This window comes from Rhinolophus sinicus, linkage group LG01 (assembly GCF_036562045.2).
Source record: "Rhinolophus sinicus isolate RSC01 linkage group LG01, ASM3656204v1, whole genome shotgun sequence".
NCBI classification, from domain to species: Eukaryota; Metazoa; Chordata; class Mammalia; order Chiroptera; family Rhinolophidae; genus Rhinolophus; species Rhinolophus sinicus.
Genome location: NC_133751.1, coordinates 103,457,435 through 103,471,889, shown reverse-complemented (window position 1 = coordinate 103,471,889; position 14,455 = coordinate 103,457,435). Strand labels below are relative to the sequence as shown.

General features: G+C 31.9%; 1 protein-coding gene across 2 annotated transcripts in view; it reads right to left on the bottom strand.

Annotated features, from left to right (window-relative positions):
* The window catches only part of PLOD2 (procollagen-lysine,2-oxoglutarate 5-dioxygenase 2), a 97,075-nt gene that overhangs the window by 19,481 nt on the left and 63,139 nt on the right, over window positions 1-14,455 (bottom strand). For both annotated transcript variants that reach the window (XM_019716707.2, XM_019716706.2), the window contains exons 8-11: window positions 9,706-9,807; window positions 6,173-6,298; window positions 4,388-4,509; window positions 3,318-3,422 (exon numbers count right to left, since the gene is read on the bottom strand). In XM_019716707.2, the coding sequence (XP_019572266.2) occupies window positions 3,318-3,422; window positions 4,388-4,509; window positions 6,173-6,298; window positions 9,706-9,807 (455 nt within the window). The remainder of the gene's footprint in view (window positions 1-3,317; window positions 3,423-4,387; window positions 4,510-6,172; window positions 6,299-9,705; window positions 9,808-14,455) is intronic.

The window sequence follows — 14,455 nt, the reverse complement described above, 5'->3', positions numbered from 1 at the left end:
AACATGTCCGATTTCTTCTTAGGAAAAATCTAATTTATGATGTGTCAATGTTTCCCAAATAAGGTAACAAAATATGAAGTTTCTCTAGAATTACTTCTAAAATGAAGTGCACTGTAGTGGTATCTCACAATTTAAGAAAAGCTCAAAAAAACTCCTCCAAGATGAAATTTATGGACCAACTATTCTTCACAAAAAATCTATTCCGCAACATGCCCATCTTGTGAAGACCAAGCGTGCCCTTTCTCTTACCTACAGAAAAGTGAAACAGTCTGGAAATACACAATACGCAAAATAATAATTTTGATTTATTTTTCCCGGTTCCTATTAAAATGAAATGTTAACCAGAAACTTATATTTTGCTTTGTTTAAAAACACATATAGATATGATAACATAAATTAGAATGTATATTACATTAACATGAGAAATGGTAATTCAATGTTGATAACTGACAAGATCAAATATTTAACAGAAAAAAAAAATCTTGTAATTTATAATCCCAGTTGCCTCTCAAAGAGAGAGAGATGGGCAAAGAAATGGTGGGAATCAAAATCCATCTTTTTTGTGCCTCAATGTTTCTGAGTATGGAAATACAAGGATAACAGCTGAATTCCACTAAATAAGTGAAGGAGTGAAATTTAGAGCAAAGCAATAAATAGCGGAGACAGGCAGAGGAGAGGGGAAAGACCTGATGAGATGCTGGAAAGCCACATACCGGAAGATGTGACCCATTGCCTGCCCCTCTAAACTTCAGTCGACTCCCCTAAATCTTGCAACAGTCTTGATATAGTCTTTATGGAATATACCATTGGTAAATTCTTTATGGAAACTACAAGCCTGGATACAGAAGTGTGTCATATGAACCTGCTCCTTTGATAATTAAGAGAAATTTATGGTATTGGAGAAACACCTAAGTTTTGCGGGCTTTTCAAGAGGCAAAAGCTCCAAATGGCAGTTGAATTACTTATGAGGGAAATTTTACATTTTACAAGATTTAAAACATTAGATAGATATTAAGGGGGATATATATTAAATACATAGTATAAATTCATTAAATAGTTCACTACAAAAAAATTATTAAGTACATAAACCAAAGTGTCATACAATAAAAACATCTAAATATTATTAGAAGCATATGTACATTACATAATATTGAATTTAAATCAAATTAAGAGGAAATTCAAGAAATTATTACTGAATTCCAGTAGGTTTTAAGAATTACGAATTCCATAAGGGACAGAAATATAGCAGTAAATACCAGAAGAACGAGCTAAAAGAATTGAAAGTGGCTGTGTCTGACGAGAGGGATTTGCAGGGCAAGACACTGCTATTCCTCTATGGACCTTTCTATTGTTTGATTTTTGTGAAACTTTGTTCATGTATAGACTGAGTAAAATTATTACTTAAAAAAAAAGAATTACAAATTCCAACTCTATCCCATATGATTTTCCTTGCCTAATGATTAAATCCTTATTCATATGTTTTGAAAAAGTACCTGCAATTTATAGATAGTTATCTTAGATATGTGTCTACTGATAGTTATATAGTGGAGCTGCATATAGATTAATACTGAGAGGTCTTAGATTTTGAAGTAGTAACTGAATTGTCAAATTGACAATATTACATATATATACATGTATATATTTGGTAGGTTAGTAGAGCATAATAGATTTCTCATATATTTTACTTAGCAGAACAAAAACAGTAATTCTAACATCTCACTGCTAACCACTCTGTCATGAGAAACAATTGTGTTAATATATTTAATATGCTTAGAATACTACCTGGAACTTAATAAGCACTCATTAAAGGTGAGCTATTAGTATTACTAATGCTACTATTAGTAGTAGCAGTAGGATTAATAAGTGAAGATTTAATGTCATTATACGCTGGTATAGATGGTGTCTTCGTCCAATTTCAATTCAGTTAACTGAAAGTAGGTGCACCCAGTGCTAATTAGTTGAGTACTAAATAAAACCACAGCTCTGGCGGTGAAATAATTTGTACCTCTGAAATGCCTTTCAACTTCTAAGAACTACCATATATCCCTGAAAATAAGACCTAGCCAGAAAATCAGCTCTAATGTATCTTTTGGAGCAAAAATTAATATAAGACCTGGTATTATATTATGTTATATGATTATATTACATTATATTATATTATATTATATTATATTATATTATATTATATTATATTATATTATATTATATTATTATAAGACCCAGTCTTATAGTAAAATAAGACCTGGTCTTATATTATATAAAATCCGGTATTATATTATATTATACCCAGTCTTACAGTAAAATAAGACTGGGTCTTATGATAATTTTTGCTCCAAAAGACACATTAGAGCTGATTATCTGCCTAGGTCTTATTTTCGGGGAAACACAGTATAACTCTGTTTGCAGTAACTTTTTAGGTAAAAATTTTATGAAATTCTATTTTAAAAATACCTACAGAGAAAAAACAATTCCAAATTTTACTAGTATCAGATACAATTTCACCTAGCTTTAAATATAAAAATAGGCCAAAAATACTGTATTTTGCTGTGTATACTGTGTGCTTTTTTGCCCAAATTTATGAGGGAAAAATAAGGATGCACATTATACATGGGTAGTACTAATTCCATATCTATATAAATGTTTTTAATTTTGTATTTATGCTTATGAGTTAAAAGTGTATCTCTAGAAATCAATAATGATATCTGTATGCAAAATAATACCCTGGAATATGATCATCAGTTTTATAAAACTTATAATGAACTTGCAACAAGAGTTCTTGGCCTTCTATGATGCATAAATATTGTAAATGTGTTACTGGTACATAAAATTTCTTGTACCTTGTACCTGTTCTTGTGTTTTATAATTAGTTGTAACATAAAATTTCTTGTACCATAATCTGTTAAAAAATAAATGCTAAAATTCCTTTATAATATAAAAAATAAGTACCTAAAGGTAAACAAATGCAAATTTGAATTACAAAATTAAAACAAAAGTTTTCCCTGAAAGTTTGGGCCAAAAACATGGGTTTGCATTATACATGGCAAAATATGGTAACTGACAAACATAGTACTTCTGATTGTAACTAAGAGTAAATACTTCTAATTTTCACGAGGTTGTTTTCTATGTGACTCATTTTAAAGAAAACTAATTAATTAGAGATGAAAGTTTATAGGTGTAGAAAGTAACTCAGTGTGAGCTCCCCCAATTTGCTCCTCCTTATCTGTCCCTCCCAGAGGTAAGTCACTATAGTGTGTCCACACAGACGAAGAAAATGAAATCATTTCAAAAATAAATTGACACTGAATTTCATATAGTACCTGTTTTGTTCAATCAAAATTTTTAAAGTCTTTGGATTTGTCAAGACAACATCTGCATCCATACTGAAGTAATAATCACAGTTTTTATCCTGACGGCAAAAATCCCTGACATTGAAAAAGAGACGAAATAAGAATTAGAAAAAAATTAATATTTGCTGTTGAAAAATATTAACATAAAGCTTACATGTAAAATAAGGCTTCTGTGTATATCCACACCACATTTGTTTCTAAGCAACTGTCGAACAGGACACCAGGCAGGAAAGCTTGTTAAAATTGTACAGATAATTAGAGAAAGTAAGTTTTGAATGTGGACCCAAGGATTCTCCCATGAATAAGTTATGGAACTATTACTAAAAATATCTGTTTGGTTTTTCTGAGGCCTGTTACCCACCTATCCTTTTCCTCACACACACCAGGCAGTATTCTTCATGCTGGACCCTGAGCTTTCACAGCACAAGAGCATCTCCTGATGAGAAGTCACCATGATTTAATCACCTTTTTATCAGCCACTCTTAACCCACTGCCTGGCATATTCAATTAACATTTACTGAATACAAGACAGTTTTTACCATTACCGGAATTTTATAACTAAACTGTCTGAAGTATTAAAGGGGCCAAAAAGGGACCTAAAATATTTCTTCTGAGTATTACATAATTTTCTAGATCAGTAAGTAACTAGACAGTAGTTACCCCTTTTCCCCTCAATCTAAAATACCCATTTTTACCACACACAAATTTCAAACAGTTAACATTTACCACTACTTACATGAGTCATATTATTTGTCTGGGTATTTTTTAAAAATCTTGATCTGAAGTTCAATTAATAGTGTGATTAAATGTGTGAACTCCTGGCATTAAAAGAAAACTGTAAATAGCTTCTATGTCCCTTTACATGTACATACATCCACAAACAGTGTCTAAGAGAAGGTGCTCACAAGCATATACAGACACACACGCAAACACATACAGTGGAGATATCCAAGTGAAGGGTATTAATTTTTAAGAAAAGTTGTTTGTTTTTTAAAATTTCTTTAAAAGAAATAGTTAAATTTAAATTTATTAAAACATACATTCCCATGTTTCTGGCTTCGGCTTGACTTAGATTTTCTTCTGGTCCTACTATTTTTATAGTACTGATTTCATGCTTAGCTTTATCAAAAAATACCTTGATGTCCTTTTCATGATAAACTTCCTGCAACATATTTAAAGAAATGGAAAATAAGTGAGAGAAAAAAAAGGGGGAAAAAAAGGAAAATTAGTGAGAAAATAAGACAAAATGACTGAAGTATCTCATATGAAGGGATGGGTTCACATTCAAAGTTCTGAATTCCACAACTCACATATTCACTCAATTACAGACAAAATGATAACAAAATTAAACATGTTATATTTAAATATCATCTAAATGTCACATGAAAAATGTAAAATAGATACATATCGATATTTTTGAAAAAGAAGATTGTTCAAATCTACTCCTAGACAATCTTTGCATAAATATTTAAATCCTGGGTGCTATAAAATGTTTCTAAATGGGGTGAGGGTGGCTTATGGCCTGAGAATCTTAGACATGTGCTGTAAAATATCCATTAAAAATGTCAATTAAAACTAACAAATATTAATCTAAGTTATAAATAATTATTTTATAAAATAAATATTACAATATTCTATGAAGCCAGAGAGAAAAGTAATGGTCACATATAAAATTGTGTTTTTACTAAAAGAGTGTTTAACAGTATTTTATTGATGGGAAAATCATCAACATAAAAGTCATCAAATTAGTGTTATTCAACTGTGCTAAAACTTGGTAAGATTATCTGTCTCCATCATTTGAGCATTTTGGAGCTTTTTGTGTATCAAGTCTCATTAACTATTTTTTAAAGCTTTTCACAGTGTGTTAAAACTACTTATCACATAAAGGTTACAGAGTTAATTTGAAATAAAAAAGATAAAACTCCTGCCATCAAGGAGTTTTAGGTACTACGAAAGGAGGAAAAGAATAAATGAAAAAGACATAATACATAAAAACAAAACACTTTAACATAAGTACATACATTACAACACATTTTACAAAGCAAATGCTCAATGATTTGCCCTTCTAAACTTATTTTAGATGGTTTTCTGTAAATTTAAAATATTCTCAGGAAAAGGCAAATGATTAGCTGACATGTACCTTAGGAAGAAAGAAGAGTGGTAAACAAAAAATATTAGGACATAAGAGAGAAGACAGCATACTTCATAGCTATTAAATTTTTCTAAATGATGTTAAATACCAATAATTTTAACAAGAAAGAGACAAATAATGGAAAAATACTGATAAAAAACGTGTCTTTAGGTTTGGATTGCATATGGGAGCTTTTTGGAAGGCTCTGAATAGTTCTGAAGGAAATGCTAAAATCAAACCCTTTGGGGGAAAAGCATGCCATTGTGTTATTAATCAAAATAATACTAGCTGGAAGCTATTTTAAGTTCAATATTATAGTATTACCATAAGCTGTAAACAATTTAATGACAGGTTCTATAAAAGAACGTACCAGAACTAACCCAAAGGCAAAAGAATATAAGGCTCTTTGACATCTCTGCAATACATTTTAAGTTGAGCCACAGGAAATAGCTAATATTCAAACTTTTTGATCTACAAAAATTGGCAGTTTCATGCACAGCTCATCCCAATATTATGATACTAATTTCGGACCGTAAAATCCTGTGATCCTAAAAATGCAGGGCAGTAATTTGTCCAAAAACCCCTTACTTAATTTACCCCAGTGGATTTTTTTTTGACATAAATAAATAAGAAATAGTTCCAAAGAAAACAAAAAATACTTTTCACATAAAATATTCATTTCTCAAATACTTACTTTGTTATGAATAAAGACTTTAAGTGCTTCTTTAGGGTAATCCAGTGTCAACAATAAGTCCAGAAATCGAGATAGGAAAGGGGTTGGTTGCTCAATAAAAACACCCATTGTTACCTTTGGATAGACCTTTGTTTTATGGCAAACATAAGAAAAATTTATCATGAGTGTGGATTTACTTTAAACTCTATTCAAGTCCTGCTCAAAATAACACCAAGAAAACCAGAATATCAATTCAATGTAATTTGCTAAATTTGAATAGCAATTCTCTAACACTTGAAATACTTTTTTGTGGACCCCATCAGAGTGATTTTACTCAATAGCATCTTGGCATTATGACTTAGGTTTGAAGAAGAAACTCATTACCATATTTATTATATGGATTTAATGAAGGCTGTTGCCTACTCTGCTATTCAGTGCTTCTTTCATGGTAGTCCTTAAAGAAACTTCCTTCAATTCTGAATTTATTTTGACAGCTTGATCTAGGAAACCAGAATGTTGTGTTTCTCTCTTTGTTTCCATGGCTTGAAATTTCAGTAGTTAATTTGTAGCTCAAATAGAACAACCATGGAAGACTTGAACCTTTATCTCTAACCTTGAATATATCTTTTAAACTAATTTTACTCATAGCACTTTATTTGCTCCTATTATATATGTAGGAAAGTTATTTTCTTTCACTAATACATTTTATCTTGTATCTATTTTTATATTTTTTCTTAAATGCTCTTTGGATATGTTTTAGGGGATACTTTATTTTCATTCACTGTATGACAACTTCTGAAATATGCATGTTAGGCGTCAGTCCTTGTGATAAATAACATTTAGATAAAGGAGTGAAAGTTCTTGGCCTGGAGACTTACAAATGGTAGAGGAAGTCAGAAACATAAGTAAACGACCATTTAATAGTGTTATTACCCAAACTATATGAACCACTTCTTTATAATGCCTTTTTAAAACCATCTTTTAAAGCCTGAATTTACAGATTAAATATTTTTTAAAAACATATATGTTAAATGCTGAACTAGCTACCTCTCCCCATCTTTTCACACATGGTACCTAACCTGTTGATTTGTTATCTGGATTATAACTTAATATTCATTTGCACTGAAGTACACCCATACACTGTTGTACTTCTTTATCAATACATTCATTCATCCAAATATTATTAAATGAATAAACAAACACAAATAACTAAAGACAAAATACCTTCTAGGAGTTCTCAACTCCTAGAGGAAATAAATAAAAAACGGGTCACAACTCTCCCTTATCAAATGAGATAATGCATTTCATTTAAATTTCATAATAACCTTAAAAGTTACTTATTAGACCGAATTTGCATGAGAGGAAAATGGGATTTACGCAACCTAGGGTTAAGCAACCCAGAACACATAAATTTGTAGGTAAAAAGCTGGGCTTCAAAGTACTACACCTCCATTATCAATCTAAGATCATTTTTATAGACCAATGATAACAGTACAATGGTTAGCATTTATTGAAGGCTTACACTTCATATACTGCAGGTGCAAAGAAGTGTATATACATGACTTGTATTCATCTTTTGTTATCTGTATATATTAAGTATTACAATTTTAATACAGTTTTTTCCTTGCTTAAAATGTGTCTACATTTTTTGGCACCCTCTATGTACAGAATTTATACATATAAAATGTCATTTTATATATGTATATGTAAATTTTAATTTAACCCTACTACCAGCCCTCTGAGATAGCGACTATTATTTTTACACATAAAGAAACTTGCCTATGGCCCACATCTTAGAATATGGAAAGCCTGAGATTTGAACTACCCATACAATTTTAATTTTTATATCTATTGCATAATAACTACATATATTAAACACTAAGAAATCTATTTTGCATAATAGAATGGTTTTCCTTTCTAGTATATTTTAACAAGTAATAAGACAAAGTAGCTTAAGAATCAAGTGATGTACTCCTATATGTAAAAAAAGATAAGAAATTTTAATATAAATATTTTTCTATCTTTGCACCAGACAGTTTATGTAAATGAAACCCAACAGATAGAAAGTACTAACTTTCCCTCCAGAGGACAACACTACTGTCTGTACTATCTGCAAAAATGATCAGGACGCTTTTTTAAACATCGTCATGATGCAGCTTCATTCAGAAATATTCTGGCATTCTTTCCAGACAGAAAACATTCAGTTTGATATTGGAGAGACTGGCTAAAAAGTCTTATTTTCAAGTAAAATAGGGCTCTACTTAAAAAGCTCCTAAATGTGCATGAGTTACTCTTTAACCTCCTTTCAGACAGTGATAAGGAGAGAAAATATTTAATTCAGCAGATGGAGTGTTTTACACTGGGAGTATTTTGTATTTGCATGGGTCTAGGGGTTACCAGAACTATATTACTGGGAATTTTATTTTTGTCTATATTAGTTCTACTGATCTGGCATTCTGTAGACACTCGATGAACTTATGGTTAATGAAGGAAGGAATCAGCCTTCAATGACAAAAATCATCCCTAGAATCCATACACATAATAGTCTTCCAAGTCACAAGAGCAATTTTTTGGAAGAAAATTCTTACTATAGGATACCCTAAAACTGCTCTGGTTATTGATAGAAGGATTCATAAAAATGTTTTATAAATAAATAATTAATAGTTCTGATTGCTTATTTGCCCTCAAAGTGTAAACTATAGCTATAATTCTCTATGATGTGTGTGTGTGTATATACACACACACACACACACACACAGAGGGTGCCCAAAAATGTATACACATTTTAAGAAAGGAAAAAACTGTATTAAAATTGTAAAACTCAATATATTCCAATAGCAAAAGATGAATATAAGCCATATATGTATACATTTTTGGCACCCCCAGATATACATAAATACATGTATATACGGCACTGTTCCTGGTATATAATATGTACATGACGTCCAGGCAAAATTGCACAGTGATCTGAATATAGGGTCTAGAGCCAGACTGCCTAATTTCAAATCCCACCTCTAACACAAGAAAACTACATGCCTTTAAGCAAGTTACTTAACCTTTATATACTTCAGTTTTCTTATCCTAAAACTCAGTCAATAGTACAATCTACTCAAGAGATTTTACAAAGTTTAAATGAGTTACTCATATTAAATACATAGAACAATTCTTAGTTATATAATATTATTTTTTAGATCAAATTTGAAAATCAAGCATAGATAAAATTAGTCAATAAAAACGCTGAAACATTGTAACCATTTTTTCCTCAATGCTTTTAGCAAGTTAGCAGAACACCCAATCATAGCAAGCTATTACATATTAACAACCAAGCCAGTTTTATTGGGGACGATTATCAGCTGACTTTGCTTTCAAAAATAGTTCAGAAATACACAAATCTAGCAATTTTCTGAATCATCATATTTTAGCTTTATAACTCCACTATCAACCCTATTATCAAAACTGTAAAATAATGGGCCTCCTTTCTTTTCACAAATCACTGTATTTCATGACAATGTCCTTTTTATTACTACATTTCACACACAGTCAATTCCACTTACATTTACTGCAGACAAGTCTATTGTATCCAGTTCACACAGAGTGCAGCCATTCTCCTGTGTCCATGCATTAGGCACATAGTTTCCAAAGTAATTCAGGAGAACCTAGTAAAAGAAGGAAAACTGTATTAACAAAGGTAATCCTCTCTTCTCAATGTACTTTCATTCCATAAACATGTAACTGGGTACCTTTCTTTACTAATTCTACTAATACTTATCACTTAGAGGTACACACTGAACAACGTTTTCTCCCGACTATGTATCACAAAGCAGGTCAAACTTTGTTTCAAAATGACGAAAAAAAAAATGCATTCTAAGTCACAAAGGTTATCTCATTTCAATATATAAGGAATAATACCAGAAAAGACACAATTAGAAAAATATGTCAAACAATGAAACAGTTTTAATTCGGTTAATGAGATTTATCAGCAAAACAACACAAATAAGATCAGTCATGTGAATAGTAACTTAGTAATAAGTATGTTTAAAGGCTCAGCACAGACTCCTACTGAGTGGGGGGTAGTTGCAATGTGACCTCTTGCAAAACATCCCCACACAAATCAAGTACTATAAACTTTATTATCAAAAGGCACTAAACTATGCTACCTACTATAAACTAGGCTTCTGGGCAGTGATTCAGAGGCACTGATTTCAAGAAAAGAAAGCTTGCAGATTGAAACAGATCTAGAACCAGCTCCTACTAACAGCCACCCCACACATCCTAGCCACAATAAACTGAAGTGCAGTATCGCTCTCCCACCTACATGTCAGGTGTCTCAGAGGATCTCCTTTATGCCTCATATCCCCCTCTCCCTAAGCATCTACTGCCATTCATTTTACCTGTAATATCTGTGTCCTTGTGAGGGCTTTGGATGAGAGAGAGCATGAGGGAAGATGGATGGAGGAAAGAGATAAATACACTGAGACAGGTTCTTGGCCCTCAAACAAATCTTGAATAACCCTAGATTTAAACAACTTACGGAAAATTCTGCCGACTTACCTAAAAAAAAAAGTTACTACAGTTTCTACTACAACGTTAGTACCTGTAGTGGTATAAACATTTGTAGTTTTTTTTTAATTAATTAATTTATTTTTTAACAAACTAATTATTTCGCCTCAAAACAGTGAAGCTGTAGCAAACTAGCTTTACCTGTGACTTTATGCTGCTTTTAAAAAGAAGCACCTAAAAATCCTCATTATGCTTATATAATCATTAACTTTTCATTGGCAAGCTGAGATGAACTCAAAAGACAAAGATGCCTAGCCATTAAATATGTTGGTCAAAATATAAAGAAGCGCCAAGTGACTTTCTCTAGCTTCCTAAGACTCTAAAACAGATCTAAAAGGCGTAGAATAATTTAGGTAATTAGTCCAGTACCATTTCACCAAATTCCTCCAAACATTTGAGATTTCATCCAAATATTTCTATTGTACTGAAACTGAAAACTGCTGTTGAAACAAGTACAGTATTAGTTGCAATGGGAAAAATCTTTGTGTCATATAGATATTGCAGACATGGTTACAATCTGTATAGCATACAGAAGACATGGACAACAACTAATTCATTCACATTTCTTTTGAACTACATGATAATTCAGGAAGCAAATTACATGGCAGAAAATACATAGTTATGGCATTAATTAACAACATTTCAAGAGTCCATGTGGCCACTTTAACGTGCCTCTATAATAAAAACAAAAACTTTTACTGTTGTCAAATTACAAATACAAATATTAATTTAATCATTCATGTTCTCTACAAAATTATGGTTTTGAAGGAAGAAAACAAAGTGATTCATGTGAAAATAGATCCTTTAGCATTTTTTCCAAGAGATTTTTTTTTTTAAGACTAGTGGAAACATATAGTGTTTTGTCTAAAATATCCTGGGAAATAATTTTTTTAAGGAAGAAAAATCCCTCAAATTGTTGGCCATATATAAAATTCTCATTTATATATAAGCACTGGTACTTTTCTCATCTCATAAAAACTTATTTATTTCACGAATGATTGATCAGTCTATTGGAATCCCAATGTGAATATGAAAATGATCAATATTTTTAAAAAGTTAGAGCATAAAAGGCATTATAACTTTTCTACTTTCTACTCTTTACCTCAATTTATTTTCATAGATAATTATTTTTAAAACCATCACTGGAAACCTCCCTCTTTTGGATTTCTCACCACATAGGCAGAGGTTATCCACCACTCGGAGCCTCCATTTACACCTGTTTTCTTCATTAGAAACTGCAGACATTTATGCTGGCAGCCTTGGAAAGTGCAGAAAACTGCTTATGTATTTAGGCTGCTCTGGGCGGTCTCCAGCTACTAGGTGGGAGTACTTTCCTGATCCTTCTTTCACAATATCAAAATGTTTCCAATTATGATGTCATTTCATCAGAAGAGAAACTTTTCCAACCACATTATTTTTTTCCAAGTCATCTAATTATTCAAGGTCAAAGTGACCCAAGCATTGTGATTTTAATGCAAAAAAATTAAGATCCCTATTTTTATTACAAATCAAATTAGTTTCAGAAATAATTGTTTTCATATGCAAATTAGGCATTTTGCTCTTGTTCTGCTAAACTTCTGTTCATATAAAAATACCACCACTTTCATAAAGATTACCTTAATAAGCATATTATCTAATATTTAAAACAAAGGTCGGGTATTAAAATAAGCATCTTAGGAGCATGTGAGATCTGGCATACCTTGTCATTTTGGCTCAAATAAACTCATAAAAATTCTATTAAAAAAAAGCATCTTATGATGTACTACTAAGAATAAATGAGCTTCAAGAATAAAAAGTAGGGCTGGCCTGGTGGCTCAGGTGGTTGGAGCTCCATTCTCCTAACTCCGAAGGCTGCCAGTTCAATTCCCACATGGGCCAGTGGGCTCTCAACTACAAGGTTGCCGGTTCAACTCCCGCAAGGGAGTGGGCTGTGCCCCCTGCAACCAGCAACGACAACTGGACCTGGGGCTGAGCTGCGCCCTCCACAACTAAGAAAGGACAACAACTTGAAGCTAAATGGCACCCTTCACAACTAAAATTGAAAGGACAACAACTTGACTTGGGGAAAAAAAAAAAAAGTCCTGGAAGTACACACTGTTCCCCAATAAAGTCCTGCTCTCCTTAAAAAAAAAAGAAAGAAGGATAAAAAGTAAAGCTTCAAACCAGAAATTGTAGTTTCTATCTAAAAAGTGATTTACATTAGATTTTATCTAGACAAATATGAAAATAATTATGTAGAATACAGAAACATATTTCAAATAAAACGCTAATTAAAAAACAAAATTATGTATAAGCCATTATGAAAACAAACGAAAAACATGAATGTGCATAGACGTGTATATATACTGAAAGGACATAAAACTGAATGAAAATAGGGGAGGGTATTGGGATTGTAGGTGATTTTTTAAAAATATTTTTAAAATTGTTCTTCTTAATAATAGCATGAAATTTAGAGAAAGTAATTGAGAAATAAACTCATTTTTATATACTTCGGTCTATAAACACAGTAGAAAAATTTATCACTTACAGATTATATGTATATAGCAGTTCTCTCTTACCCGTGGTTTAACTCTCAGGTTTCAGTTACACATGGTCAACCTCAATCCAAAAATATTACATGGAAAATTCCAGAAATAAACAATTCATACATTTTAAATTGTGCTGTACACCTGAAGCCGATGTAGAATAATACTGAATGTCAACTATAATTAAATATATAGGCATAGGATGTAAAGTACAGCATCTGGAATAGAGTCAATGGAATTGTAACAGCTATATACGATGGCAGAGGGGTAGTAGACTAGGAGAGGGGTTATCACTTTGTGAGGAGTATAAATGTCTATTACATTGTTTTATACACCTGAAGCTAATAAAAAGAAAAAAATAAATAAATTGCACATCGTTCTGAGTAGCATAATGAAATCTCGAGTTGTCCCACTCAGGACATAACCATTCCTTTGTCCAGGTATCCACACTGTATACATTCCTGACCCGTTTGGTACTTAGTAGTTAGTCATTTAGTGGCCTTCTCAATTATCCCATCAACTGCCACAGTATCACAATGCTTGTGTTCAAGTAAGGTTATTTTATTTAATACTGGCCCCCAAGTGCAAGAGTCATGATGCCAGCAATTCACATATGCCAAAGAGAAGCTGTAAAGTGCTTCTTTTTTGTGTATGTTGTTTGAAATTTATTTATTTATTTATTTATTTATTTATTTATTTATATCAAATATAACTTTATAATTTCAAAAAACCTTTATTTTTTGTTGCCAAATAAAATCATAGGAAGATAGACCAGATAAGATCATGTCAGAGAAAATACAGGATCATCATACTGCTTAAAATGCCACAAACAGTGGTAGCCCAAGCTGAGAATGTTTCCTAGAAGATTTAAAATTTCTTAGTACACACACGTCTTTCTATATGATTAAGTACTAGTACTTCTTTTTTTTTTTTTTTAACTTTTATTTATTTAAGTGTGTTTTTCCAGGACCCATCAGCTCCAACTTAAGTAGTTGTGTCAATCTAGTTGTGGAGGACATAGCTCACAGTGGCTCATGTGGGGATCGAAATGGCAACCTTGTTAAGAGGACCGCGCTCTAACCAGCTGAGCTAACCGGGCTCCCCAGTCTCCTTTTCTTGTGAGATGTCCTTTAGTCACTTTGTAAAACTCCAATCAGATTATCCTGGGAATTCAGAAGGAACTGGTGGTCACATTAAAATCACTGAACATCAGGCTCTA